General features: G+C 39.8%; 1 protein-coding gene across 1 annotated transcript in view; it reads left to right on the forward strand.

Annotated features, from left to right (window-relative positions):
• Positions 1-209: 209 nt before the first annotated feature.
• The window catches only part of LOC128026695 (uncharacterized), a 34,890-nt gene continuing 9,060 nt past the window's right edge, over positions 210-26,039 (forward strand). The window contains exons 1-4 of the mRNA XM_052613960.1: positions 210-649; positions 970-1,290; positions 1,394-1,675; positions 3,889-3,969. Of these exons, the coding sequence (XP_052469920.1) occupies positions 592-649; positions 970-1,290; positions 1,394-1,675; positions 3,889-3,969 (742 nt within the window). The 5' untranslated portion in view covers positions 210-591. The remainder of the gene's footprint in view (positions 650-969; positions 1,291-1,393; positions 1,676-3,888; positions 3,970-26,039) is intronic.

A 26,039-nucleotide genomic window follows, 5' to 3' on the forward strand; every position in this document is an offset into this window, starting at 1 on the left:
ACAGCAGGTTTGATCCACTGTGGCATTATGGGTATTATTTCTCTCAGTGTGAACACAATCATAGGAAGTGATTGATAGCGGAAACCTTTTCAGTAACAAACCAGTTTGATCAGTTTTCTATAAGTGAATGATTTTCTGTCTAGAGCTGAACTGCAGAAAGAAAGAAGTGAAACTAGGAGTAATGTGAAGAACGGCCTGTAGATCGTGTTCAGAGTAAATGTGTGTTGAGAGGATAACAGTAATCAGTTCTCACTGAAGAACATGTTTCACCACCGCTGTGGCGTCTGGTTAGTGGTTATGGTTAGGTCTTAAGAAACAGCAGAGGAACAGGTTTCAACACAACACTGCATCAGTCAGCGCTCGGGTCTCGAGGGATAATCTTGACCTGTTGAGGTGGACACAGAAACACTGCAGGTTACATCGGCTCCAGCTGATCTCACTTCTCCATTACGACTGACATCATGTTACTAAATAACAACTCTAGAGTCATTTCAACACTCAGTCGGTCAGATCAGAGGAAGTTAAAACCACACGAGGAGCTGAGAGTATTTAAAGAAAGAGTTGAGAGCAAATGATGAAGAGAAAGAGAAAATGTCTGAGTGTCATCTGTGTCTGCTGGGACTGATCGCTCTCTCTTCACTTCTCACAGGTAAAGACATCTGTGTTTTCTCTTCAACACATTCAGTGCAATCAGTCTGAGAAAGAGTTTCTTCTTGTGTTTGATACAGAACACACTGATTCTTCCTGAACACACTCAAACTAGACAGATTCACTCTCAAACATCTCTGAATTATTCTCTGATGAAGAGTGTGTTTGTGATGTGAACAGCTCTCTGATGAAGAACAAGAGTTTATTCTGGAGAGTGTGTTTGTAATAACTGCTGAAAAAGACTGATCTGAACCTTCTGCTTTCTGTCATTCATTTATTAATATATATCATAATGATCACTCAGATCTTCTTGTGTTTCAGGTATCAGTGGAGAGGATGATGTTCATGTGTTCATCAGTTCTGGTGAAGATGTCCGTCTGCCCTGTAATAAAGCTCCTCGTGCATACAACTCAACTACATGGAACTATAACAGTAATTCAGCAGCAGTTGAACTGATTGGTTTAGGGAAAAAGATGAAAGACACAGAGAGACACGAGAGACTGAGTCTGGGGTCTGACTGCTCTCTGAACATCAGGAACATCTCAACAGAAGATTATGGACTTTACACCTGCCAACAATGGACTGGTGAGGGTGGACCACGACTAAGAAATGACACTAGTGTTTATCTGCATGTTCTTCATGGTAATTTAATGATTATTTGATCAATTTAAAAATGACAATTTCTTCATTTATTCTCTCGTGATGTTTGAAGAGTGTGTGATGTGTGTGTTATTCTGTGTTTCAGTCTCACAGACTCAGATCAGTTCAGGTCTCTCTGTGTCTCTCTCCTGTCGGCTGTATTCATATCCTCCAGTCTCTTGTGATGAATCCAGTCGTTCTGAGGGAATTCATCTGTTCTGGGTGAATCAGGCCGGTGTTAAACCGACGAGATCATCCTCATCAGATCCCTGTATCATCTCTCTGACTACAACACTCCTGAATGAAGATCACAACAGAGAGTGGAGATGTAATGTTACTCACAGAGATCAAGTCAAGGCCTCAGTCACAATCACTGTCAAGAGATCAGGTGAGAAAACATCTCCTCTATCAGTTTCAGATCCTCATAATGTGAGTAATATTAAAGGAACACTCCACCGTTTTTTGAAATAGGGCTTATTCACATTATTTCCTATATTTAGATAGGTGGGCAAATGCATTTTTGTGTCAGTGCATGCATTGTTTTAGTTTGACTGGGTCAGCGTTAGCTTAGCTTAGCACAATGAATGGCCTGAGTAAAAGTGATCAAAAAATTAAAAAAAACCCCCACCTAATTACTTCTTGTGGCCTGCGTATTCACAACGAGTACAAATAGCGATCCAGATTAACACTAGACGATTTCCTAGGCAGATATTGACTTGGGACTATATTATGGGGAAGCACAGGCGAAGCACTGCTACTTCGGCGCAGAGATATCACGCAACACATGAAAACATCAACTCTATGTGAATACAGGTATAATATGGGTCGATCTATACATGCGTCATGATTAAAATAATCACTTACTCTGTGGACAGCTGTCTATTTGGTCCATTCGGCGTGGGGCGTTTTTTCCAGTTCACTTTGTCACACCGGAAAAAAAATCGAGTACTGCAGAATGGATCAGCGCCGTGAAATCCTCTGTAGATGTGACACAACTTCGGGCACGCTCATCTTGATCTGACGTGTTGAGCCTGGTCATCAATGGCAAAAACATGTCCCACTCTCTACAGCAAAGACACTCTATTTCCGTCGGCATAGATTGGCATATTCCCCCACATTCACACCACCAGTTCATGTTGGCTCTCATCCTCACGTCCTCAGGCTGTTGAACGATCGCAACCTCCTCCTCCTGTCGTTCTATTTCCAAAGCACGCAGCTCGTCTTCTGTAAACTCTGGTTCAAATAGGTATGGTTCTGGTTCTTGACTGTGAGAAGTCACCCTCTTCGTCTCTCTCAAAATCAGCCATGTTCATCGCCATTCTACTATTCACGCCTGTGTGTTGACATAAGTCGTGGGATTCGTGATATCTCTGCGCCGAAGTAGCAGTGCTTCGCCTGTGCTTCCCCATAATATAGTTCCAAGTCAATATCTGCCTAGGAAATCGCCTAGTGTTAATCTGGATCGCTATTTGTACTCGCTGTGAATACGCAGGCCACAAGAAGTAATTAGGTGGGTTTTTTTTATTTTTTTGATCACTTTTACTCAGGCCATGCTAGCTGGCAACAAAGGATTCCATTCATTGTGCTAAGCTAAGCTAACGCTGACCCAGTCAAACTAAAACAATGCATGCACTGACACAAAAATGCATTTGCCCACCTATCTAAATATAGGAAATAATGTGAATAAGCCCTATTTCAAAAAACGGTGGAGTGTTCCTTTAAGGACCGTAAGTATTATTGAAGCAGAACAAAAGCTTGGTTCAGTCTGACAGAAGAAACTCAAAGCACTGCTGCAAACTAATGTCCAAATATTACAGTCAAGAAGTTCTGCTGGAATTATTTAAACTTTATATGTAATGTTATGATCTAAGTTAAAATATGATTGTCATATTCTATGTCAGGGCTTTTCACACTTTCTAGTAAACCATGTTTTCAAGGATCCTCATAATTAACACAGTGTTCAAAGCTAAAGTTAATGTGTCTGTGTGTGTAATATACTGGTTTTATTGGTGTAAACTGTCCACATATTTGCACTATTACGTATTTTACTGAACAAAAACTGAAAAATGAGTATAAAATTAAAGTAAATTACAGTGGAATTCACTGCAAACAACATTTATTTGACATGTCGAACCTATAAAAAGTTATTTGAAGTGAAACTGAAGCTGTGTACGTCCCTCTCATTCAGAATGGATCATTTCCATGAATTAATCATTAGCTGCAGAGGAACATTTGGTTTCTGAACTATTATTAAAGAAGCTTTTGTTTTTCTTAAAACAACATCGATTCACAGGAGAATGTGTTTGGAAATATGCCTCGAATGCTCATGCTGACTGTCACAGATATTAAACAGATATTAAAGTTAGCATTGCTAGAAATTATTGTTATATGCTTGAAAGCTTGAAGTGCATAGTTTGAAGTGTCTGCTCTTTGCTTTTTTTTTTTTTTTTGAGGTTAGTGCATGTTTTTGAATAAATGTTAGCATGTTTCAGATGATAAAAACATGACTTGTAGTTCAGAAAACACTGTATAGAAGATGATTTCTCAGAGATGCCCTGTTCTACATTATGATGAATCTGAACTAACATTCATTCTCTACAGATCAAGCTCAAACGATGACACCAATCCCAAACTCTCAGGATCCCTCAACTACAAACACACCAGAAACTTCTACACACACAGGTACATGATGCTGCTGCTCTTCATTGAGGATGTTACTGAAGATCAGGGATATCAAGACAGGCACCCTGACAATTCAGGCTGAGTTAACAATACACTGTGTGTGAATTTGCACATTATAATGTAACTCCTTAAAGTGATTTGATGGTCTGTCTAAATACTCAATTCTGATTGGGTTAAGAAATGGTTTAATTCACAGATGGCCGTGCATTAACCCTCACACACACACATATACATATAAATATATTAATATATATATGTGGCTAAAGTTTGCAACCCTGGGTCTGTCCCAGGGACATCTATTAAATAAATTTCCTCTTTTTTTTAAGCAACACAGGTCAGCTCACGAGTCATTGGCAGGAGACACAGATATACAAAAATAATTTTTATTACAATTAAAAAAGGGTTTTTATCACATAAGGTAGAAAACAGTCGCTGAATGCAACAGTTCACATAACCGACTCAATTACAAACTTTAAGAACATCAAACAATGGGCAACCTGGGTCATCAAAGACATCCAAAGTTCAAGGTACAGGATCTGAGGCTTGACAGCAGGACAAAAGGGCACAATCGGCCTACACAGCAAACCACCCTTCACTTACACCGGTGACACATTCACACACAAACACTTCAACCAGCACTCGTGAAAGAAACACCAACACCAGGAATCTTACTCCTTCCTTAGGCACTCAGCTCCTGTAACAAGCAGCAATCAGGTTATACACTTGAAGACAGCATCCCTTCCACAGATGGATTATAATAAGGAGAGCTGTCCACCCACAAATTACAGATACTTAAATCCCCCAAAATAACCAATAAAACAAAGCAATAATCAATAATAACCTGCAGACACCAGCCAATGGAAATGCTTCTCTATCGCTACATTTCAATCAATCATTTACCTTTATTTATATAGTGCTTTAAACAAAATACATTGCGTCAAAGCACTGAACAACATTCATTAGGAAAACAGTGTGTCAATAATGCAAAATGATTGTTAAAGGCAGTTCATCATTGAATTCAGTTATGTCATCTCTGTTCAGTTTAAATAGTGTCTGTGCATTTATGTGCAATCAAGTCAATGATATCGCTGTAGATGAAGTGACCCCAACTAAGCAAGCCAGAGGCGACAGCGGCAAGGAACCGAAACTCCATCGGTGACAGAATGGAGAAAAAAACCTTGGGAGAAACCAGGCTCATTTGGGGGCCAGTTCTCCTCTGACCAGACGAAACCAGTAGTTCAATTCCAGGCTGCAGCAAAGTCAGATTGTGCAGAATAATCATCTGTTTCCTGTGGTCTTGTCCTGGTGCTCCTCTGAGACAAGGTCTTTACAGGGGATCTGTATCTGGGGCTCTAGTTGTCCTGGTCTCCGCTGTCTTTCAGGGCAGTAGAGGTCCTTTCTAGGTGCTGATCCACCATCTGGTCTGGATACGTACTGGATCCGGGTGACTGCAGTGACCCTCTGGTCTGGATACAGACTGGATCTGGTGGCCACGGTGACCTCGGAACAAGAGAGAAACAGACTAATATTAGCGTAGATGCCATTCTTCTAATGATGTAGAAAGTACGGTGTTATGTGAAGTGTTTCCGGTTCCAGTTTACCTAATTAATGCAGCCTAAAAATCCTTTAGCGGATTTGGATATTAAAAGCATATTAGTATGTTATGTGTATGCCAGGTTAAAGAGATGGGTCTTTAATCTAGATTTAAACTGCAAGAGTGTGTCTGCCTCCCGAACAATGTTAGGAAGGTTATTCCAGAGTTTAGGCGCCAAATAGGAAAAGGATCTGCCGCCCACAGTTGATTTTGATATTCTAGGTATTATCAAATTGCCTTAGTTTTGAGAACGTAGCGGACGTAAAGGAGTATAATGTAAAAGGAGCTCATTCAAATACTGAGGTGCTAAACCATTCAGGGCTTTATAAGTAATAAGCAATATTTTAAAATCTATACGATGTTTGATAGGGAGCCAGTGCAGTGTGGACAGGACCGGGCTAATATGGTCATACTTCCTGGTTCTAGTAAGAACTCTTGCTGCTGCATTTTGGACTAGCTGTAGTTTGTTTACTAAGCGTGCAGAACAACCACCCAATAAAGCATTACAATAGTCTAACCTTGAAGTCATAAATGCATGGATTAACATTTCTGCATTTGACATTGTGAGCATAGGCCGTAATTTAGATATATTTTTGAGATGGAAAAATGCAGTTTTACAAATGCTAGAAACGTGGCTTTCTAAGGAAAGATTGCGATCAAGTAGCACACCTAGGTTCCTAACTGATGACGAAGAACTGACAGAGCAACCATCAAGTCTTAGACAGTGTTCTAGGTTATTACAAGCAGAGTTTTTAGGCCCTATTATTAACACCTCTGTTTTTTCTGAATTTAGCAGTAAGAAATTACTTGTCATCCAGTTTTTTATATCGACTATGCATTCCATTAGTTTTTCAAATTGGTGTGTTTCACCAGGCTGCGAGGAAATATAGAGCTGCGTATCATCAGCATAACAGTGAAAGCTAACACCATGTTTCCTGATGATATCTCCCAAAGGTAACATATAAAGCGTGAAGAGTAGCGGCCCTAGTACTGAGCCTTGAGGTACTCCATACTGCACTTGTGATCGATATGATACATCTTCATTCATTGCTATGAACTGATGGCGGTCATATAAGTACGATTTAAACAATGCTAATTCACTTCCACTGATGCCAACAAAGTGTTCAAGTCTATGCAAAAGAATGTTGTGGTCAATTGTGTCAAACGCAGCACTAAATAAAACTAATAGAGAGATACACCCACGATCAGATGATAAGAGCAGATCATTTGTAACTCTAAGGAGAGCAGTCTCAGTACTATGATACGGTCTAAATCCATTTCCTACTCTTCAAAAAACAGATTGTCATTAAAGCTCAGATCCTCTCATTATAACAAAGTATATATAAACCTGATTCTAAAAAAGTTGGGACACTGTACAAATTGAGTAAAAAAAGGAATGGAATAATTTACAAATCTCATAAACTTATTTTTGATTGACAATTAAATATAGATAACATATCAAATGTTGAAAGTGAGACATTTTGAAATGTCATGCCAAATATTGGCTCATTTTGGATTTTCATGAGAGCTACACATTCCAAAAAAGTTGGGACAGGTAGCAATAAGACTGTTATAAAAAAGAAGAGGGGATGCCACATAGTGCTAAACATGGCCTTGTCCCAACTTTTTGGAGACAAGATTTCATGAGAGCTACACATTCCAAAAAAGTTGGGACAGGTAGCAATAAGAGGCCGGAAAAGTTAAATGTTCATATAAGGAACAGCTGGAGGACCAATTTGCAACTTATTAGGTCAATTGTGAACATGACTGGGTATAAAAAGAGCCTCTCAGAGTGACAGTGTCTCTCAGAAGTCAAGATGGGCAGAGGATCACCAATTCCCCCAATGCTGCGGCGAAAAATAGTGGAGCAATATCAGAAAGGAGTTTCTCAGAGAGAAATTACAAAGAGTTTGAAGTTATCATCATCTACAGTACATAATATCATCCAAAGATTCAGAGAATCTGGAACAATCTCTGTGTGTAAGGGTCAAGGCTGGAAAACCATACGCCATGTCATCCGGACTAAAGAGGACAAGGACAACCCAAGTTGTTATCAGCGCTCAGTTCAGAAGCTGCATCTCTGATGGTATGGGGTTGCATGAGTGTGTGTGGCATGGGCAGCTTACACACCTGGAAAGGCTCCATCAATGCTGAAAGGTATATCCAAGCTCTAGAACAACATATGCTCCCATCCAGACGTCGTCTCTTTCAGGGAAGACCTTGCCTTTTCCATCATGACAATGACAGACCACATACTGCATCAATTACAACATCATGGCTGTGTAGAAGTAGAAGAAGATGTGACAAAGAAGACCTAAGACAGTTGAGCAACTAGAAGCCTGTATTAGACAAGAACGGGACAACATTCCTATTCCTAAACTTGAGACACTTGCCTCCTCAGTCTCCAGACATTTACAGACTGTTATAAAAAGAAGAGGGGATGCCACACAGTGCTAAACATGGCCTTGTCACAACTTTTTTGAGATGGTTTGATGCCATGAAACTTAATCAACTTATTTTTCCCTTAAAATGATACATTTTCACAGTTTAAACATTTGATATGTCATCTATGTTGTATTCTGAATAAAATATGACATTTATATTGACATTTGAAACATTCACATCATTGCATTCTGCTTATATTCACAATTTGTACAGTGTCCCAACTTTTTTGAAATCAGGTTTTTATCAAAATGTTTTCCAACCAATACAGTCTGTGTACTTTTTCGTTCATTCATTATTCTATTTCGGAATGAAAGCGGAAATTTAGAAAAGGGTGTTTTTTTGTTTTAAATAAAGAAAGCAGAAATGGCTGTATTTTGTTTTCCAAATGTATTGTTGTCATCAAATAATAGTATTAGAAAATTGGAAGAAAAAAATGAAAAATTATCAGTTATTGTATTTTTAAATGCTACGCTGAAAACTAAACATTTGAACTGTACACACAAAATACTGCCTGAAAAAGTAGAATATTGACTTCTTTTCAGATTTTTTTAAGTTCATTTTTGTACTTTTAACAAACATTTGAAAAATTCACAAATTAATATAGAAAAAATTTGATAAAAAAAAAAAAAGACATTGCAGAATCATGGGAAATCTATCATCATGAAAATATATATTGGGATATAATTTTGTCTTAACTTTGTGTGCTATATGTGTACGTTATTGGAGAGGATGCGTCTTCAAAAAACAGATTGTCATTAAAGCTCAGATCCTCTCATTATAACAAAGTATATATAAACCTGATTCTAAAAAAGTTGGGACACTGTACAAATTGAGTAAAAAAAGGAATGGAATAATTTACAAATCTCATAAACTTATTTTTGATTGACAATTAAATATAGATAACATATCAAATGTTGAAAGTGAGACATTTTGAAATGTCATGCCAAATATTGGCTCATTTTGGATTTTCATGAGAGCTACACATTCCAAAAAAGTTGGGACAGGTAGCAATAAGACTGTTATAAAAAAGAAGAGGGGATGCCACATAGTGCTAAACATGGCCTTGTCCCAACTTTTTGGAGACAAGATTTCATGAGAGCTACACATTCCAAAAAAGTTGGGACAGGTAGCAATAAGAGGCCGGAAAAGTTAAATGTTCATATAAGGAACAGCTGGAGGACCAATTTGCAACTTATTAGGTCAATTGTGAACATGACTGGGTATAAAAAGAGCCTCTCAGAGTGACAGTGTCTCTCAGAAGTCAAGATGGGCAGAGGATCACCAATTCCCCCAATGCTGCGGCGAAAAATAGTGGAGCAATATCAGAAAGGAGTTTCTCAGAGAGAAATTACAAAGAGTTTGAAGTTATCATCATCTACAGTACATAATATCATCCAAAGATTCAGAGAATCTGGAACAATCTCTGTGTGTAAGGGTCAAGGCTGGAAAACCATACGCCATGTCATCCGGACTAAAGAGGACAAGGACAACCCAAGTTGTTATCAGCGCTCAGTTCAGAAGCTGCATCTCTGATGGTATGGGGTTGCATGAGTGTGTGTGGCATGGGCAGCTTACACACCTGGAAAGGCTCCATCAATGCTGAAAGGTATATCCAAGCTCTAGAACAACATATGCTCCCATCCAGACGTCGTCTCTTTCAGGGAAGACCTTGCCTTTTCCATCATGACAATGACAGACCACATACTGCATCAATTACAACATCATGGCTGTGTAGAAGTAGAAGAAGATGTGACAAAGAAGACCTAAGACAGTTGAGCAACTAGAAGCCTGTATTAGACAAGAACGGGACAACATTCCTATTCCTAAACTTGAGACACTTGCCTCCTCAGTCCCCAGACATTTACAGACTGTTATAAAAAGAAGAGGGGATGCCACACAGTGCTAAACATGGCCTTGTCACAACTTTTTTGAGATGGTTTGATGCCATGAAACTTAATCAACTTATTTTTCCCTTAAAATGATACATTTTCACAGTTTAAACATTTGATATGTCATCTATGTTGTATTCTGAATAAAATATGACATTTATATTGACATTTGAAACATTCACATCATTGCATTCTGCTTATATTCACAATTTGTACAGTGTCCCAACTTTTTTGAAATCAGGTTTTTATCAAAATGTTTTCCAACCAATACAGTCTGTGTACTTTTTCGTTCATTCATTATTCTATTTCGGAATGAAAGCGGAAATTTAGAAAAGGGTGTTTTTTTGTTTTAAATAAAGAAAGCAGAAATGGCTGTATTTTGTTTTCCAAATGTATTGTTGTCATCAAATAATAGTATTAGAAAATTGGAAGAAAAAAATGAAAAATTATCAGTTATTGTATTTTTAAATGCTACGCTGAAAACTAAACATTTGAACTGTACACACAAAATACTGCCTGAAAAAGTAGAATATTGACTTCTTTTCAGATTTTTTTAAGTTCATTTTTGTACTTTTAACAAACATTTGAAAAATTCACAAATTAATATAGAAAAAATTTGATAAAAAAAAAAAGACATTGCAGAATCATGGGAAATCTATCATCATGAAAATATATATTGGGATATAATTTTGTCTTAACTTTGTGTGCTATATGTGTACGTTATTGGAGAGGATGCGTGATTGTTCAGTTCACATAAAGGCTACACATGCCTTATACATTTTGACATATTTTTCCCTGTTCACTGATGGCATTCACATAATTCCACATTTAGGCTATACAGGGCTCTAGACTCATTCTTCCTACAGGTCGCTGTTTTGCACTTTAGCAGTTGGTAGCACTAGAACATCATTTGCAGTCTTTTTTTTGTTGCTTTTTTGCTACAACATGCCATTCATCAATGCATGCTGATGAACTTTTATCATAGTTTATAATAATATGGTAACGTAATTATAAATTTTTTGAAATAGTGACCATTTTGGTCGCAGTCTATGTGGATGTTTGGAGCATGCGGCTGTCACAGGTTCAACAGTACAATGAAAAACAAAATTGGTTAAATTCTGAATAAACTTGCCAAGAAAGCATGGTCTGCACTCCCTATAATCATTTTAAGGCTGTCATTCATTTCAGTTTATCACGATCTCTCAAATATCTGTTGTAATCAATGAGGCAATTGAACAAATTGTTTGAGAATGGTTTGAAAACATATTGTAGGAGACTCCCAAAACAATAACCTTGGAAAAGGCATAGGGACACTATAAGATCATAAAAATATCAAAGCTAAAAGTTTTCATAAAGCAGTTACTGGAGCCACGCCAGTAGCGTGAAAGGGGCAAAGCGTCTGTATAGAGACTCCAAAAAAGGTAGAAATTAAATTTAGCATTTATATACACTTTAAAAAGCACATTTATTTAATTTTTAAAATTTTAATGAAATATTTTTTTAATTAAAAAAATAAAATAAAATTAGAAATTAGTTTGTGTCTGCTAATTCTATGCATCAATGTTTGAACCATTAAAGAAGAAAACACATTTTCCGTATTTAATTTCCTGATTAAAAATGAAAAACGAATGGACACACAAGTACAAGTACACTGACCTTTTATTGTTTTTTTTTTTTCATCCAATTTTCTAATATTATTATTTGATGACCACAATACATTTGGAAAACAAAATACAGCCATTTTTGCTTTTTTTATTTTAAACAAAAAACCAAGCTGCAGCCTTTTTTAAATTTCATCTTTCATTCCGAAATAGAATAATGAATGAACCAAAAACTACAGGGACCCAATACACCCACGTAGGTCATTTGTCAAAATCCCTGAAATACAACCCATCAGAGCATGTACAGTATTGTTCAAAATAATAGCAGTACAATGTGACTAACCAGAATAATCAAGGTTTTTCGTATATTTTTTTATTGCTACGTGGCAAACCAGTAGTTACCAGTAGGTTCAGTGGATAGAAGAATAACCAGAATGGCAAAGGCTCAGCCAATGATCACCTCCAGGATGATCAAAGACAGTCTGGAGTTACCTGTAAGTACTGTGACAGTTAGAAGACGTCTGTGTGAAGCTAATCTATTTTCAAGAATCCCCCGCAAAGTCCCTCTGTTAAAAAAAAGGCATGTGCAGAAGAGGTTACAATTTGCCAAAGAACACATCAACTGGCCTAAAGAGAAATGGAGGAACATTTTGTGGACTGATGAGAGTAAAATTGTTCTTTTTGGGTCCAAGGGCCACAGGCAGTTTGTGAGACGACCCCCAAACTCTGAATTCAAGCCACAGTACACAGTGAAGACAGTGAAGCATGGAGGTGCAAGCATCATGATATGGGCATGTTTCTCCTACTATGGTGTTGGGCCTATTTATCGCATACCAGGGATCATGGATCAGTTTGCATATGTTAAAATGCTTGAAGAGGTCATGTTGCCCTATGCTGAAGAGGACATGCCCTTGAAATGGTTGTTTCAACAAGACAATGACCCAAAACACACTAGTAAACGGGCAAAGTTTTGGTTCCAAACCAACAAAATTAATGTTATGGAGTGGCCAGCCCAATCTCCAGACCTTAATCCAATTGAGAACTTGTGGGGGGATATCAAAAATGCTGTTTCTGAAGCAAAACCAATAAATGTGAATGAATTGTGGAATGTTGTTAAAGAATCATGGAGTGGAATAACAGCTGAGAGGTGCCACAAGTTGGTTGACTCCATGCCACACAGATGTCAAGCAGTTTTAAAAAACTGTGGTCATACAACTAAATATTAGTTTAGTGATTCACAGGATTGCTAAATCCCAGAAAAAAAAAAAAATGTTTGTACAAAATAGTTTTGAGTTTGTACAGTCAAAGGTAGACACTGCTATTTTTTTGAACACACCCCTTTCAACTAATTGCCCAATTGCACAGCCTTAAGAGCGTGCATATCATGAATGCTGGGTCTTGTTTGTTTTCTGACAATCTACTGAACCTACTGGTAACTTGTTTGCCACGTAGCAATCAAAAATATAATAAAAACCTTGATTATTCTGGTTAGTCACATTGTACTGCTATTATTTTTAACAATACTGTACATTTGCGCTCCTATTAGCAACAGGACACTTTCATATTAATGCTTCGTACTCTTTTATCTGCTTCATAATTCAAGTTTCGTATAGCTCAGTTGGTAGAGCATCAAATTTTATGAAAATATGCAAACATGTGATAATGGGTTCGCCAGAGAACATATGTACATAATATGTATATGAACTGTAAATCAAGATTTTGCATGATTTATGTGAGGGTAGTTTTAGGGACGGGGTTAGTTGTGGTCATTTGTATGAATTCATATGAATTAGCCACCTAGTAAAATATGTCGAAAATTGCCATGAGATCAGGTTGGACCATGTAAAAAGTCCACAAATTAAATTCAGATAAACACGCATTTTGATTGGTGATGACAGTCATACTTCATTTCATGATGACAGACACAACACAACACCATCATTATTCTTACACCCGCTGGAGGGCAGTAAACTTGAAAACATAAATATAAATCATAATAAGGTGCTTGCACAAACAACCTAGGGTCATTTTTTGTAGGAGGACTGCCTGATATAAATGTGAAATATTGTTTCACTGAATAAAATTAAGGCAACTATTTGCATCATCTTTTTAAAGTATTGTTGTGCTCTTGTCTGTAACGTTAGTCTATCAGTGTCCGTGGAGGCGTGGAGAGAAGCACACAACAAAGATAATCCATTGAAGGAAGTTTACTTAGTAAAGTATAGATTACAACAGCGGGATTATGCTCTTGCCCAGTGCTGATGGGTTTACTACAACCATCTGCACCAGAACCTGCGAGCATACTCTCTCTGAACATAACAATCAGTAAAACTAGTCCCCGTGCAATGACGTAACAGCATCTAATTGGACAATACAGAACTCATTATAACATATAAAATAACTGTAACTAAACTTATATTTAATTAACTAACACTATAACAGTATTTTCAACTCATTTTATTCTTGTACGTTTCCAACTTGAACTTTTAATTGATCAATGTTTTCAAATGGCAAACTATAGTTTTAAGTTCATCAAACATAAACAGTGTTGTCTTTAAATTAATATTTACCTATTTATGTGAAAAAAAGTATTACATTTTTTACAACAGTGTAATTAAACATTAAACAGGCATCTCAAAACATAAATGTGTCAAACATTTATTCACTTTACAATGTACAACAGTGCAACAGTGCTGTGATGAAACGGCGGAGTCAGTTAGATCCATCTGCAGCAGTTTATTAATACAGGTGAGTAAGCAGAGAACAGCTGACATAAACTCAGGCTGGCAATGAAAAGGAACTTAAGCAGACGTTCGTAGAGAACTTAGATAAACTCCTCAATAGGGTTACAACGAACAGAGATACTAACAATACAGACCAGGGGTAAATCAAAACTTCACAAAATATAAAAGGGAATAGCAGTCAATATAAAGGGGAGAACACAAGGTGCAGGTGAAAATACTAGAAGGTAATCAAGATAATTAAGCAGGGTTAGACGGGGATGATTGGGGAGAGGGACACTGGGAAATGCAGTCCTAATATTCAGGAGAGAGGGATCTGATACCGCCAGAGGAGGGCGTAGCAGAACGTTCCATGACATAGCCCCTCCCCTGCGAGCGGCTCCGGAAGCGAGGACCAGAACGTCGGTGGGGTCTTCCTCGGGGTCTGGGAGCAGGTCGGTCAGGATGGTCACGATGAAAGCTGGTAAGTAGAGAGGGGTCCAGAATGTCCTGCGACCTGACCCAGGACCGTTCCTCTGGACCGTACCCCTCCCAGTCAATAAGGTACTGTAAAGCCCCACCACGTCGTCTGGAGTCCAGTACTGCTCGCACCCGGTAGGCCTCCGCACCGCCAACCTCAATGGGAGGATTCTGCACCTGTGTGTTCCCCTCCTGACCCTCCTCTCTCCTGGGGGTGACTGCGGGTCTGAAAAGAGACACATGAAAGGTAGGTGAGATTTTGTAATGAGAGGGAAGAGCCAACCTAAATGAGACCGGGGTGATCTGGCGCAGAATCTTGAAAGGACCAATGAAGCGAGGGGATAATTCCTTGCTGGGTAGTTTGAGACGGAGATCTCGGGCTGAAAGCCACACCCACTGCCCGGGACGGTACCGGGGACCCCCGCGTCGCCTGCGATCCGCGTAGTGCTGATATTTGCGAATGGCCCGCTGTAAATGCACATGAGCAGCATCCCAAGTGGTCTCGCTGCGCCGAAGCCAGGAATCTACCGCTGGGAGATCGGAGGGCTCGCCCGCCCACGGGAAGAGCGGAGGCTGAAATCCCAGGACACACTGAACCGGTGTCAGTCCAGTGGCGTGCTTAACTAACGAATTCTGCGCGTATTCAGCCCATACAAGGAAACGACTCCACTCCTGCTGATTTTGATGGCAATAGGTCCGTAGGAAACGAGTTAGGTCCTGATTCAACCTCTCAACCTGCCCGTTGGCCTGAGGATGGTAGCCCGAGGTGAGGCTTACGTTAATATTGAGCTTTGAGCATAGTTCCCTCCATACACGAGAAGTAAACTGAGGGCCTCGGTCAGTTACAATGTCCTCAGGAAGGCCAAAAAGCCGAAACACATAATTGAGGAGGGCCTCGGCGGTCTTTAAGGCTGTGGGAAGACCAGACAAAGGGATGAAACGGCATGATTTTGAAAACCGGTCTATTACCGAGAGGATGGTGTTGAAACCCTGGGACTGAGGAAGGTCCGTGACAAAATCCACGGCGATATGGGACCAAGGGCGTTGCGGTACCGGCAGAGGCTGTAAGAGACCAGCTGGTTTCAGGTGAGAAGACTTGACCATGTTACAGGTGGAACACTGATGAACAAACGTGATCATGTCAGCTCGAAGGGAAGGCCACCAGAAGCGATTGGAGACTAGCTGAGTGGTGGCCGTGATACCTGGATGCCCCGCGCTGGGAGTGCAGTGAACCCATTGGAGGACACGGTCGCGGAGCTCGGGAGGAACAAAGAGGCGGTCCCCCGGACATTCCGGTGGTACGGGCTGTTTTTGCTGAGCTGTAGAAACCTCCGTGATTAGATCCCACTGTACTGGTGCGACAATGAGAGATGAGGGCAGAATGGGAACTGGTTCAGAACACTCGTCCTTACTGTCGAACTGGCGTGAGAGAGCATCCGCCTTGCCGTTCTTAGAACCTGGTCTGAAAGTGACTCTGAAATTAAATCGGGAGAAGAAGAGAGACCAGCGCGCCTGGCGAGCATTCAGACATTTGGCGGATTTGAGATACTCCAGATTTCTGTGGTCCGTAAGCCCAGTGAAAGGATGACACGCCCCCTCCAGCCAGTGCCTCCACTCTTCAAAGGCAGCCTTCATCGCCAGAAGTTCTCGATCGCCCACATCATAGTTGCGCTCGGCTGCATTGAGTTTACGGGAATAAAATGCGCAGGGGTACATTTTAGCTGGACTACCATGACGTTGTGACAGAATGGCACCCACGCCCGTGTTAGAAGCATCCACTTCCACAATAAACTCTCTCTCAGGATCTGGGTGGTGGAGAATGGGTGATGTGGTGAATCTCTTCTTTAAACTCTCAAATGCCGCAGTGCATTCTGATGACCAGCGGAAACGTCCTCCTCCTCCTTGGAGTAAAGAAGTGAGAGGAGCCACAATCATGCTGAAATTTCGAATGAATCGGCGGTAAAAGTTTGCGAAGCCCAAGAAGCGCTGAAGCTCTTTTACTGATGTGGGACGAGGCCAGTTAACCACAGCTTGTACCTTTTTGTCATCCATCACAACTCCGTCTGCGCTGATGATGTAACCCAAGAACGAGATCCGCGTCTGATGAAATTCGCACTTCTGTATCTTGGCATACAACTGGTGCTCGATGAGGCGTTTGAGAACAGCTCGCACATCCTGAACGTGCGTTTCAAGGTTGTCTGAATAAATCAGGATGTCGTCAATATACACAATTACACTCCGATTGAGCAGGTCTCTGAAGATCTCGTTGACAAACGCTTGAAAAACTGAAGGACTGTTGGAAAGGCCGAACGGCATGACCCGATATTGATAATGGCCGGTGGTTGTTGAAAACGCCGTCTTCCACTCATCACCCTCCCGAATACGAATAAGGTTGTAAGCATTTCGTAGGTCGAGCTTTGTGAAATATCGGGCCGTGCGGAGCATTTCAAGAGCAGCTGGGACCAGAGGAAGAGGATACCGGTATTTGACAGTTATCTCGTTGAGACCCCGATAGTCTATGCACGGTCGGAGACCCCCATCCTTCTTCTTGACAAAAAAGAAACCGGCAGAAGCAGGAGATGTTGAGGGGGTAATGAAGCCTTTGGCAAGCTGTTCCTCTATATACAAATTCATGGCCTCGGTCTCTGGCTGAGATAGGGGGTATACACGACCGCGTGGTGGCATGGTACCCGGCAGGAGCTCAATAGCACAGTCAACAGCACGATGGGGAGGTAAGTGTGAGGCTTCCCGCTCGCTGAATGCTTGGGCAAGGTCATGGTAAACAGCGGGGATTTCCTGTAGATTAACGTCCACGGAGGGGCTGGCACTCAATTCAGGACCCTGGACAGCGGGCATGCATTTATTCAGACACGACGAAGACCACTGGGTAATCCTCCTCTCAGACCAGGAAATTTGCGGGTTGTGTCTCTCCAGCCACGGAAACCCCAGAATCATAGGATGAAGTGGTGAATGAATAGTGTAGAATTGGATGGTCTCCCCATGTTGCGAGCCGATGCTGAGGGTGAGAGGTGGTGTGATGTACTGGCGCTCCCCTGTCCCCAGGGGGCGCCCGTCCAAAGCTGTTACTGTCACAGAGGGTTCACAAGAGCGGAGAGAGATTTTATGAGTTCTTGCAAAGGTTGCGTCAATAAAATTTCCAGCAGCTCCCGAGTCTATAAAAGCCCTCGATTTTATAACCTGCCCATTAATAATTAACGAAATTTCCACAATGAGAGCTTGGGAAGAGAGTGAACGTGGACTCACCGCAGCGGGGTTCCGAGAAGTGGGTTTCACCGGGCAGGAAGCCCTGAAATGACCAGCCAGACCGCAGTACATGCATAAACGATTGCGCCTTCTCCTCTCACGTTCCGCCTCGGAGAGCTGGGTGTATCCAATCTGCATGGGCTCGGGCTCTGAGGTGCATACCGGGTTGAAATTCAGGCTGGTCCTGACTGGAGTGCGGCGAGCCCGGATGAGATGATCGAGCCGGATGGCAAGTTCCATGATCTGACCGAGAGTCTTTCCATCATCACGACAAGCAAGTTCCCCCTGCAGCTCCGTATTCAACCCCTTCCGATACAGTAGTTTGAGAGGATCCTCCCCCCAGCCGGTCTGAGCGGCGAGCGTACGAAAGGAGAGAGTGTAATCCGCTGCAGTGGAATTCCCTTGCCGCAGGGCGAGTAACAGTTCCCCTGGATCCTTTCCTCCAGCTGGGTGCTCAAACACCTCCCTGAATAGGGTGACAAAAGCATCATAGGAAATAGACGTGAGCTGACCTCCTGACCATAGTGCCGTTGCCCACTCCAGCGCTTTTCCCGTAAGCAGGGTGCAGATGAGAAAGATGCGGCCCTCATCGGTGCGATGTTCTGGAGCCTGCTGGCTTAGATAGAGCTCGCACTGCAACAAAAATCCCTTGCAAGTGGAGGGTGAACCGTCATACTTTTCAGGCAGGGATAATCTTGGATTGTTTGAGATCGTACTCACGACTGGCAGCGGAGGGACAGGTACGGTGGGAGCTGCGGCCTGATTAGCCGCTGCAATCTGCGGGGTTAGTGCCTGAACAGATCTGACAAGTTCCTCTGTGAGCGAGGTTAGTTTTACCAGCTGCCGCTGATGTGAAGCGAGCACCGCTGCCTGGGATGAAACCTCATTGGCGAGGTGACGAAACTCTGCTGGATCTTGAGTAGGTGAAGTTTTCTGTGATGAAACGGCGGAGTCAGTTAGATCCATCTGCAGCAGTTTATTAATACAGGTGAGTAAGCAGAGAACAGCTGACATAAACTCAGGCTGGCAATGAAAAGGAACTTAAGCAGACGTTCGTAGAGAACTTAGATAAACTCCTCAATAGGGTTACAACGAACAGAGATACTAACAATACAGACCAGGGGTAAATCAAAACTTCACAAAATATAAAAGGGAATAGCAGTCAATATAAAGGGGAGAACACAAGGTGCAGGTGAAAATACTAGAAGGTAATCAAGATAATTAAGCAGGGTTAGACGGGGATGATTGGGAAGAGGGACACTGGGAAATGCAGTCCTAATATTCAGGAGAGAGGGATCTGATACCGCCAGAGGAGGGCGTAGCAGAACGTTCCATGACAAGTGCAAATTACAGAGTAATATTAACATTAATGGTAACACTTTAGATTAGAGACCAATTCTCTCTTGAAACTGCTGGATAACATTTAGAATAGGGAATACTATTCACCAGTTGTTTATTAGCATGCATATTGCTAGCATACTGACTGTTCATTAGTCCTCATAAAGCACATCATGTATTAACATATTAACAAACTCAAAACATTCAATTCAGGTTAATACAGGTTAAAGGATTAGTTCACCTCAAAATTTAAAAGTCCTGATAATTCACTCTCCCCAACTCCATCCAAGATGTTCATGTCTTTCTTTCTTCAGTTAAGTTTTTTGAGGAAAACATTTCAGGATTTTTCTTCACACAATTGTCTTCAACGACAACCAGAATGTTGAAGTTCAAATCAATGCCATTTCAAGGGGTTCTGCATGATCCCAGCTGAGGAATGGGGTCTTATCTGGCGAAAGGGTCAGTCATATACTTTTTAACCACAACTGTTCTTTGTGCTGGTCTGCGATGTGCCACGTATTACATCATCACGTTGGAAAGGTCACGCATCACGTCATCTATCGAAGTTGTTTGACCGTGTACTCCGGTTCATAAAGGTAGGGAAGGGTGAAAAATTCCATCTCATTTTCTCAACTTCAGGATCGTCCGACGTCTTTTTTTAAATTTATTATTATTATTATTATTTTATTTATTTTTTTGTTTTTTTTTGTGACCTTTCTAATTCATGGCACATTGCATGCAGACCAGAACAAGACAAAAAATTGTGGTTAGAAAAAAAAAATAAATAAATATATATATATATATATATATATATATATATATATATATATATATATATATATATATATATATATATATATATATTATTATTATTTATTTTTTTTTTTTTTTTTTTTTTTTTAAATGATCGACCGTTTTGCCAGATGAGACCCCATTCCTCAGCTGGGATTGTGCTGAGCTCTTAGAAGCACTCAGGAACTTTAACATTCTGGTTTGTCGTTGAAGCCAATTGTGTGGAGAAAAATCCTGAAATGTTTTCCTCAAAAAACTTAATTTCTTTTCCACTGAGGAAATAAAGACATGAACATCTTGGATGGCAATGGGGTGAGTGAATTATCAGGAAATGTTCATTTCATAATAAAGCTAATTTAACACTCCAAAAGGTATAAAAATTATCTATACAAATATAAAATTAATTCAAATAAACATAAAAGTAAAAATACAAAATTATTATTTTGACCTTAGCCAATGAATAATTAGCACATTAAAGTCACTCTAGATTGATCACCATCACAATTTTGCGCTAGTGGCAACGAGAACAGCGGGTAAGAGTAAATTTAACTCTCTTTCTACTCCCCCTCATTATTATTTGCTCACAAATTCTTTCTTCCACCTGAAATCAACCTAACAACAAAACTGTAGGCGCTAGCGCTATCATTTGTGGTCTCCATGTTTACTTCCGCACGATTTACGTCATATTACTCTTCTGCGCATGTGGGCCACATTTTAAAAATAATGTGAACAGTCAGTAAAAAAAAAATCTCTGCTCTGGTAATAATTCGGAATTGAGCATTAAGGCCTACAGTCTGAACGTAGCCTTTGTAGCATTCTGTGTCACTTTCTCTGTACTATAACTGTTGTTAAAATACTTCTGTATCTGTAATAGGTGAAAATAATGAAACAAGCTAATGAATAGAGATGCACAGATTGACCGGAATTGGCTGATTTTCCCGTGACTCATTATTACTATCGTGCAATTACAGCATCACGGCAGTTTCACACCACAAGCGTGAGCGGTGCATATTTCTTTTCAGCATGCATGTTAACCAATGAGTGCATTCACACTGGCAGCAGGAGTGTTGCATGTAGTGAAGCGGGGCTTTCGGCACTGAGTCTACTTTTTGCTGCGCTGCTTACGCTCAATTAAAGTGAAAGCACCCCTTTGATGGCAAAAATAGAAATAATTACACACAAAAAGCGCTCAAAATGTACAAAATAAACCATGTGTACTGTGTTATAACAAAAAATTGGAGCATGTCAGAAAATAAATGAATAATAAAAATGTATAGAAGATTTATGCATTTAAACTTATTTTTAATCATTCAGTTTGTGTAAAAGTATGCATTATAGCGATTATCTGTTAAAAATGTTCTATGTTCTAAGCAAAATATTATATTAAAGAAAAGATAGAAAATAAATATTTGTGTGTGCTGTTGTTTATTTGTTTTCTAAGTGATTAGAAAATATTTAATCGGAATCGGCTAAAATCGGTATCGGCAGGTCAAACTTGAAAAAACAGAAATCAGAATCCGCCTAGAAAATTGTAATCGGTGCATCGCCACTAATGACACAATCAAATCCGCAAACCCTACACTACAGACACAATCCAAATATTATTAGGTAATGTAAGGCCTAGCCTAATATGAAAGAAATGGATACTAACATTGGGTTCTTCTTTAAAGAACAAATTCTCAATTAAAGCAGCGATAAACGGGCCCTCACACCCGGGCTCACCGGCAGTGAGTGGCTTTAGTAAAAATGTTAATGGTGAGAAATATGCATTTAAAGTCATAAATTTAAGTGGAATATATCCAAGTTTATTCCATATATGTGCCAATCTTCCTGTTGCCAGCATGTGGCACTATCATTATAATGGAATATTGACCTTCAGATGTGTTCAGGGCAGGACTCTTATCAAACATGTGAAGCTTGGGGAAGATCCAACATTTTATGCCTTAGTTACAACAACTTTTATTCCCATGGCAAGATTTTGAACTTGGACACGCCCTTTCACAAAAACCCGAGATTTTCACAATTTAACATTTCGCAGGCCTTTAGATTAGACTGACCATAAAAAAGACATTGATGTCAAAAGATTTCTAAGATTAGTCTGTCGAAGTGTAAAATATATCACTTCCTGTTGCCTATAGATGGCGCTATGACTATAACTGAATAAGGGCATGTCAATCTGTTCAGGTTCGGAGTCTTATCAAACATGTGAAGTTTGGGGCAGATTGGACATTGTATGTGTGAGTTATAGCAACTTCATTTTTCATGGCAAATCATCAAAATTCGGCAGGCAGCCACGGACAGGCCCTTCAACAAAAACTCAAGATCTTCACAATTTAACGTTGCAAAGGCATTTAGATGAGGCATACCAAATTTGGTGTTGATCTGAATAAATCTCTAGGAGGAGTACAATGCATGGAAAGACAAAAATTACACAAAATTAGCTCATATTATTAAAAATAACCGACTTCCTGTTGGGTTTAGAATTTTGCTCCAAGAGTCTTTTTTTTTTTTTTGCATGTACATGAAACATAGCTGGAAGGCTGTTGATTTTTTTTAGTATAGGTGGCGCTGCCAACCCATTTTGCCACACCCTCTTCTGAATCCTATATCAGACGAAAAATTTCAGCACCCTTCGGAAACTTAGGATGACATCCAGTCTGAACGAAAATGCTCCATATAAACACCTCAGTCAGAATAAAATTGCCCAAACCGAAATGGTAATCTGTTTAAAGGGGTGGGATAACCTTCTATAACCAAACTAAATTAAAATTCTGCCATGTAAACGTGTTAAACCCATTAGGCCTACTTGTATCTATGTAACCACATCAATAGTCTTAGTCATCCGAATGGGAACGTGATGTCAGCAACGCTGTGCATTCAGTGATTAGTAGACACTGACATTACAGTAGAGACTGGGAAATAGTGGACAAAAAAGATCAAATTCCAATTATACAATAACACTCATTAGAATGGAATCTGGAATCTCATGACCAGAGCAGAAAGCTGATGTAATAGTGAGCAAAATTTACTGCTTTTCAGATTAGAAACAACACTATGATAGTGAATGGCTCAATGAAAACACTTAACCAAAATTTGCCTGTCATTGTATGAATTATACAGATTCATAAACCCATTTGTAAATGTTGTGCGATAGCACGTTGCAAGAACTATCTGCGTTCATAAGCCGCCTCCTCATAATTCATTGTTTAACGAAACCTGGTGAGAAGTACACAATTATTATTTTAATTATTATTATCATCATTTGATTTTTTTTCTCTTTTTTTAATATCAGAATACAATTCATTTCAGAGCTGCATTACAGAAGGTCTTAAGCTACAGTTATTTCCCTTTGCCGAATTAACATAATTTGTGGATGTTTTCAGCCAGCAACACTACAGAACCTTTAATCTTCTCATGTGTCACACAACACGCCAATATCAATAATTCTGTGTCACAGCTGAATGGACGAAGTGGTTTATCACTTTACATTGTTGCGCAAATGCAGCGCTGTGCGGGAGACTCTGCTCTTGCATGCAGCTGGCGGATGCAGTGCGTAGCGCCGCTTCACATTTTTGGCAGTTTGGTGTAATTTAGAAACAGTGCCTAATGTGGGGGAGGTTTCCCTCGCTTCGGCGATCAGCTGAAGGTTCGAATATTAGTCTTAATTCCAAGCAAGTGCGAGCAATGATTAAAAATATCAATGCAACCGCGGGCGTGTTTTTTTCTTCTTCTCTCTCTCTGGTAATTTGCATATCATGTCCCAAATCGAAAGCACGACCACATGTAAACACCACATCTGATTAGATAACGTCTCATGTAAACAGTCCACCGAATCTTTAAATCTGAATGAAAAAATTAAATACATGTAAACGTATTGAAATGACGTTCTTTTACTCCTATGTATAGAAGCCATAGAGCGATAAATGCATGCTTTTGAAGCTGTGTGCATCTGAAACACTCACACAGCTAATGTGACATCAACCTCAGAAATAAACACCAGTGACATTGAGATTTCGCCGCTAAATACAGCGAACCCCTGTTGAGACGCTTACACGAGAATGCTGGTCTCATTTAACCCTGTTGTCATGGCCTTATCTGCGTGTCCTTAGAGTGATTGCATGCTCTAGCTGTGCATTGCTCCAGGTGTATGAACACAGATGTATAAATGCTGCTGCAAATATGCTCAATATTCGTTCCTGCAACCGATGCAAAACTATGTTAACCACTAAGCAACATACACAGAGATATGGGAATTTAAATAGATCGATGTGATAGGTGTCAAGACTGGATTGGTACATGTCAGGAACAGCTGACTGTCAGCTGATGCAAGCGTGACTAACATGGCCTGACTGAACTAACGCAATGCTCGATTTCTATAGCCGATGTTTAGAAGTCAGGGTCACTGATGGCCGATATGTGCTGCCAATTTTTAGGGCTGATATCTTGAAGTTTTCCCCTTCATTAGCATGCTAAATGTCACACTAATAATAAGTGGATGCACAACATTTCTAAACTTATCATCATTTATTGAGCACCGACTTGAAACATCTCTCAATTTAATTTAATTCTGTGCACTGCACGGTATTAAAATTAAAAATGTATCCAAAGTTATCCAAACAAATCAATAAACTGACCAAGTATTAAATATATAAAACAGGTATATATATATATATATATATATATATATATATATATATATATATATATATATATATGTATTTCCATAATCATTTCCATTTTTAGAGCATTTATCAAGCAGAATTTTTCAAGTTTGTTGGAACATAAATGTAAACTTAAATATACATTTAAATAAAATAAATACCATTTTATAAATAAAATTCAATTAAACCGAAAAATATAAAAAATTAAATATATACAAAATAAATAGTAGTGCTGCAAACACTAGCAACCAGCAACATTTGTGTTTGGTATAAATGACACAGAACATCTAAAGTGCTTTCTAATTTCAAACTTACTTCGAAGTCTGTTCATTATTGAACAGTCAACCAAACACTGGTCAGTTTAAATAGGCCGTAGTATACCGCTCCACTCTGCTGTTATGCCAAGAGAAAAATAAAGAAGATATCTGTAATGCAAAAGTGCTGCAGCAAGTCATCATCGGTGCTCCACTCTTTGTTGGGAATTTCATATGTATCCAAATCGTTAATAGTGCCGATTTTGTCCACATACCGGTCCCTGGCATCCCTATTTAGCGTATCCCTGTAAATCCCACAACCTTTTAACTATTTTAACATGTTTTTTCTTTCTCCCAACTCGACTTGCTGTTTGTTTACATATGCGAGGCCATCGACATGGCCGCCATATCCCATAATGCAAGCGGCGCCCAAACCCTATTAATGAAGCTCTCTACTCTGCACACTGAATCTATTATTTACATTGTGTCTACAAACCTGATTCCAAAAAAGTTGGGACACTGTACAAATTGTGGATAAAAACAGAATGCAATGATGTGGAAGTTTAAAATTTCAGTATTTTAATGCAGTTTCATAACAAGGTTCGGGAGGAGCACGTCAGATACTTAGCCTAATTAACACAGGTGGAGCCACTTAATATAATCAACCTTAGGGTATAAATACAGCTGAATTAGCCTACCTGTCTCCACTGATGGTTTGTCAGCATCCCGGTTCGCTCTGTCTGCCATCTTATCACAGACCCAATTTTTCTTCCACCAAGGAGATCCGTACCGGGGATTTTTCAGATCTGCTACTTTTGCTAATACCCATGATCATTAAACACGGCCGCTGAGCACCATCAAACGTTGTCGCGACAGCTGCTCTTTCCTCTTTGAGGCTGCCTCCTCTAGTGGCGTAATCAATACATTTTCAGGTGAAGCGCGCCGTCTTTTAAGGGGCCGTTCACTTATCACGTCATTTCTAATGTAGGCTCTCATAATGGAAGCGACGCAGTGTGCGTCGCGATGCACTCT

Source organism: Carassius gibelio, chromosome A13, assembly GCF_023724105.1.
Source record: "Carassius gibelio isolate Cgi1373 ecotype wild population from Czech Republic chromosome A13, carGib1.2-hapl.c, whole genome shotgun sequence".
In the NCBI taxonomy this organism is placed as follows: Eukaryota; Metazoa; Chordata; class Actinopteri; order Cypriniformes; family Cyprinidae; genus Carassius; species Carassius gibelio.